The 6,000-nt window shown below is 35.7% G+C and overlaps 1 protein-coding gene across 2 annotated transcripts in view; it reads right to left on the bottom strand.

Moving 5' to 3' along the window:
• Positions 1-636: 636 nt before the first annotated feature.
• The window catches only part of Kiaa1324l (KIAA1324 like), a 190,637-nt gene continuing 185,273 nt past the window's right edge, over positions 637-6,000 (bottom strand). For both annotated transcript variants that reach the window (XM_029535634.1, XM_021189956.2), the window contains one exon: positions 637-2,177. In XM_029535634.1, coding sequence (XP_029391494.1) covers positions 2,118-2,177 — 60 coding nt within the window. In that variant the 3' untranslated portion in view covers positions 637-2,117. The remainder of the gene's footprint in view (positions 2,178-6,000) is intronic.

The following is a 6,000-nucleotide window of genomic DNA, read 5'->3' as shown; positions in this document are numbered from 1 at the left end:
AAATGACAAGCCATGGGAATCCAAAGATGGGACTGAGCTGACAAAATGGAAATCTATTTAATATCTAAAATTAGAAATAAAATGAAATAACTTCTTCAATATCAACTGCATTTTCAGAGAGCTCATTAAAATTTAAGGCATTTTTGACCTGTCAGAGATTTTAGTCCAGTGACAAGAGAAAAAAGAGGTACCTGGGAACAAATCCAATTGTTTCTATGGCTGGGAACATACACATTGAGCACAGGAGAGGGTGAAGAAGAGTGACAGGTACAGAAGAAGCTTTCTGACGCTGTCCAGGCTGTACTTTGCACCAGTTCCTCTGAGTGATATTTCAAGCGTACTTCCACTCTCCTGGTTAAATTTTGATTATGATAGGGAAAGCCATCCCAATATTCCGACATTGGGACAAAAATGAGCAAAACCAAAATAATTTAGAATACTCAAGAAATTAAATGCAAAAATTATGCCAAGTAACATTCTTTTCAGTCTTAGGACATCTTAATACATCACCTATTTTTATATTTAGTAGTAGATACATACATACATACATATACACACATACACACATGTACGTGCACACACACATATACACACACATTCAACCATTCTTTTAGTGGTAGCAAAAAGGTCTAGTGGTTTACCCTCTGGCCAATAAGCACAATTATTCATTTATTCATTTTCTCCCATTTTTCACAAAAATAAAGACTACACCACCCACAAAATCAAATATTACAAGCACTGAAACACTTCAGGAAAAACACATGGTGAAAACCTTACCCATATGCTTTGCCTCCTTCAGCCAATCAAAAATCTTTTTAAATATCTGGATTAAGAGCTGTAAAGATTATTATTGGTTTTATTGGAAACAAACCAGAACATCTTATATCAATAATGGATAAGATACTCTAATTCCCAGGTCTAAAAGTTTACACAAGCTTGATCAAGTTCACCTTCAGACTTCTTTCAAAAATAATATCCAAGTCACCACACTAATACTCGTAATCCATCATGAGAAATGTCACAAGTTTCTGGGCTGCTTTCGAATAGGAACAATGCATTGCTAAGAAGATTGTTACTATGAATACAAGTATATGCATTACAAAAATTGAATTCCTTCCTTATTGGCTTAAAAATAAAATCTTCAAGAAATTCATAATCCTCAAAGTCTTCTCGCAAAGAAAAACTAAAGACCACCAGTGCTCTGGTTGGTGCCTGGTGAGGAGGGAAAGCCCAGCTGACACTTGTAGCCCAAACAAGCAGAGTTTTCTGTGCTTAGGGTTAAGCTGTTTCTCTCCTCCTTCATGACTGTGCAGGGGTCTGTGAAACAAGGTGCTACGCACACACCCTTTATTCTTTAACAACCACACCCAAATGCTTTAAGCCTTTGACTTCTGATAATGCCAGATTGTTTAAATTAATGGAATGTTGAGGTTTCTTCTTGGCTTTTACCTCCAACCCCATCCCATGAGATTCCTTCAAACAATTAGTTAAAATTTTCATACTAGTTCGAACAAGGAAAGAATTTTTAAAAGTGATTATCACCTTAGATAACACAAGTAAATAACTTCACAAAATATTACTGATATCCTAGACTTCTAAAGTCAAGAGAAAAATACCCTATGAAAATTTGTCTTTCATTATTCATCATTTTAATTTAAAAAAGAAAAGATGTTTTCAAGTCTTGGAGAAATGAAAGAAAAAAATAATTTTAACTTAATTTTTTTTCCAAATCTTCCCCAAAGTACAAGAACAAGACATACATGGAAACAAAAGGCATATGTTTATGTCTGCCTTCCAACACATATTTTATATGTAGACAGTATAAAGAATTAAAGTTACCCAGTAGTCATATGGCATGCTCAGCAGTGCATTGGTGGACTTAAACTTGGGTTTCAGTTATGTGTATATACAGCTAAGTCTCTTCCTGAGTTAAGCTTCATCTTCAGTGAGACCCACATCATCTGTCTTCTGTAGCTGACAAAGTATGTGACGTGTTATAAGGCGATCAGCATTTTTGCCTCCTCCTCTCAGTGGCACACCTCCTTTGTGAGATCACAGCCATGTCAGGTGTGAGGACAAGTCCTAATGGGGGTCCTGAATGCTACAACATTGTCTCTTCATATATTGGGGCATCTTGAGGATTTCAGCTGAACAGACTCAAAGTGGTCATCTTTTTCCTAAGGGAGAAAACATAAAATAAAATCAGCTCACTGAAATGCCAATAACATTTTAGGATTTGGCTTGCCAAAACAAAAGTTCCCCAAACGACTTTAACCTATGAGCCTGCCACTTACAATTAGAATTTTACATTTAAAATAAGGTGGAAAATACAACAAACGGCGGATGTACCCTGAAGGATAATTTTGATGTCCAAGTGATAAGACAGACAACTCCAAAATAGAAACATAGAAACAGACACAAGATTGAGCAGATATCAGAAGATGTAGCTGTCATTTTTTGTTGTTGTTGTTTTGTTTTTTTTTTTAAGAAAGAAGTCAAGGAAACTCTTCCTGAGGATACATCCGACCTTGGAACTGTGACCTTGACATACTAATTGTAGGCAAAACAGAACTGGCAGACATTCATATCTGATCACATAGGCTGGATGGTAAGAAAAGTAACAGCCAAAATGAGTTAAGTCAATTTATATGTTTTAGGGAATTGTTTTGAGCATGTACCTACTAAAAATGTTAAAGAAGTCATATAAGGTAATAGATCCAATGTTTAATTTAATTCAGACTGGCTTATATAATATGCCCAAAGAGGAGTCTTTAATGTGGCAAAAGAAAAATAGGAGACTGAATATATATGAATGTTTTATTCATTAAATATATAAAAAGTTCTTAAAGCCTTAAGGAATAGAAAGAATTAAAAAAGAAAGAGTTAGGGTTAGGTTAAGTTAGGTTAGGGTTAGGTGAGATGGCCCACCAGAGAGAAAAGACTTGGCACCAAAGCAAACAGCCTGTGTTCACTCTTCAGAAACCTTATAGTGGAAGGAGGAAAAGTAATTCTACAATTAGTTTTCTGACTTACACACTGAAATTAATTAATTAATTAACAATAGAAAATATGGTTAAAGTGTAGCTCAGTGATGCCTCACTCACCTAGGATATGGGGAGCCCTAGAATTCCTCCCTTAGTTTAAAGAGAAAAAAAGGAAGGTAAGGAGAAATGAGAGAGTGAGAGAAAAGAAGCAGGAAAAGAGTGGGAGGGAGAGAGGGAACTAAAGAAATCAGCTATCAACCCCAAGTGAAAACAAAAGTGTGCTAAAAGTTTAAGTGTAATACGAGAAAATGGCAGAGAGTAGATGTTGAATAGCTGATTGGAAGGACGACTTAATGGAGTGAGGCTTCCTGGTGGTTGGAAGTCGATGTCACCCTCTCTAAATTTCCAAAACGAGTTGTTAATGAGTAGTTAGGAAATGAACTGAGAGTAGAGGATGTATGCCTGTATGGCTGAAGCCCAGTACTTGAGAGCTTGGGCAGGAGAAGGATCAAGGGCATCATAGTAAGACTCTTCCTCTAAAACAAATACAGTGAAGCACCCCATTATAGAAGCAAAACGGGAGAGTGGAATTTGAGGAATGCTTGAGGATTTCTCAACACAAGTGCCCATTAGACAAATCAGGACCCTGCCTACAGGGATGCCACACAGGACTCACGAATCTACACAAGCTCCCAATGCCTTTCCTCACCACCCTAATACACCTCTCCACTCCACCCCTTCTCCTATGTGCTAAAAGATGGTACTCTTGTCCTTGTGACGCTGAGTGACCATGTACACATGCAGGATGTGTCTCCACAATGTCTAAAATGAAAAACCATGATAAAGTAAACACAGTCCCCCAAAGCAAAAATAAAATCTAATATTATAAATGACTATAGCATAAACAAAGTTTTAAAACCCATGAAAACTTAATTGCAGCTTTCTTTTGGTTGCTGAGTGAAGTCAAGGCAAAGGAACAGACATCTAGACACACCAGGAATGTACCAAGTAGGTTATGGCCTTAAGAATATAAGATAAAGCAAAGAAATTTAAAAATGTTAAGCTTTCCTTGTTCAAATCACAGAGACCCATTTTTAAGTGTACATAAAACAAGATTACATATACATAAAATAAGATTAGATGTACACAGTAGCTCTCTTCAAATACTGCAACCATCACAGGTGTCCAATAGTAAGTAGTATTCCTATAATACTGCACCATTCATGAATAAAAAGTAACCCACTCCTGATTAAAATAGCATGTATGCATCTCTCATAAGCATCCTTCAGGGTAAAAGAAAAATTTGCACAAAATATGACACACTGAATTATGTGATTGTGTGAGGCTCTGAAACATACAAAACCAACCTGTGCTTTAAAAGATCATTATAGTAATTGTCTCAGAGAGATAGTAGCCTGATTCCATGCAAAAGGACTAGAGATCACTTTCAGGATGAAGCTAGTGTGCTAGACTGTCATCGAATTTGAAGTACATACCTTCTCCAGAATTCAGGCAGCCATGGGTATGCTCACAATGAATGTACATTGCCTAAAGTAGTGTTCTCAACCTATGGGTCATGACACCTTAGTCATATTATAATTCGTAAGAGTAGCAAAATTACAATTATGAAGCAGCAATGAAATAATGTTATGATTGGGGGGTCACCACAACATAAGGAATTATATCAAAGGCTCACAGCATTAGGAAAGTAGAGAACCACTGACTTAAAGAAACCTTAAAATATATTTCTGAAGTGTTGAGGAGTGAGGCTTATTGCAGTTTACAACTTACTTTAAAATATATGGAGACACTGATAAAAATTTAGAGGTGAGCAGATATGTAACAAAGCAAACATAATAAAATTTAGGTGGTATGTTAATGATTTGTATCATATAAGTGTCTCATATTTTCTGCAATAGTTCAAATTTCATTTTAAAGTGTAAAAATATAAATAAATAAACTCTGACAGAGCTGACAAAGTTTTTTTTTCCCCCATTCTACACAAGGCTGTCTCTTCAACATGGAAATCATTTCCTTTGCTGTATGAGCTTTGTAACTTAATATGATCCTATTTATTAATTTTTGAGATTATTGTCTCTGCTACTGGAGTCCTTTGCAAAAAGTCCTTGCCTTTGCCTTTTCCCTGCCAGTATCTTAAAGAGTATTTTTGTATATTTTCATCCTGCAGTTTCAATTTTTCAAGTTCTATATTAAGGTCTGGTTTCCATTTTGATTTTGTATGTACAGGATAAGAAATGGGAATCCAGCTTCATTGTTCGACACGTGGACATTCAGTTTTCCTAGAACCTGTTGTTGAAGAGGGTGTCTTTTTTTAATGCATGTTTTGTGACTTTTGTCAAAAGTTAGGTGACTGTCACTGTGTGGGATTATTTCTAAGTCGTCTATTCCATCACTTTATATACTTGTCTTTGTGCCAGTGCCACATGGTTTTTGTTGTTATCACTTCACTATATAATTTAATATCAGATATTTCATCAGTGTCTTTCTGCTTAGAATTATTTTGGTATTCAGGGTCCCTTGCACGTCTACATGAATACCTGGGACCTATAAAGCAATTCAAAAATGAAACACCAAAAAAAAGTCATCAGATTAATAAATAGGATGAAAGTCAATAAACAGAACTATCCAAGACATATTTTTAATGTATTCAACATTCTTACCAAGCAGGGAAATACAAATTAAAACTGCTTTGAGATTTCATTTCACCCAGTCAGAATTGCTGTTATCAGGATTACAGACTCTAAAAAATTCGGGCAAAAATGTGAGAACAAAGGAACCCTCAGACACTGCTGATAGGAATATAAACTCGTAAAGCCCTCATGGAAATTAATAGAAAGGTTTTTTTCAAAAGCTTAAGTATGGAATTAACATATGACCCCACTATATCTCTCCTGGATGTATATTCAGAGGACTCTAACTCCTATTACAAGGATACTTCTACATTTGTATTTATGAATGTATTATTTACAACAGAGAAGAAATGGAACCAGCTTAG

This window comes from Mus pahari, chromosome 2 (assembly GCF_900095145.1).
Source record: "Mus pahari chromosome 2, PAHARI_EIJ_v1.1, whole genome shotgun sequence".
Classification (NCBI taxonomy): Eukaryota; Metazoa; Chordata; class Mammalia; order Rodentia; family Muridae; genus Mus; species Mus pahari.
The sequence above is the reverse complement of the archived record's forward strand: the minus strand, read 5'-3'. Positions and strand labels throughout refer to the sequence as shown.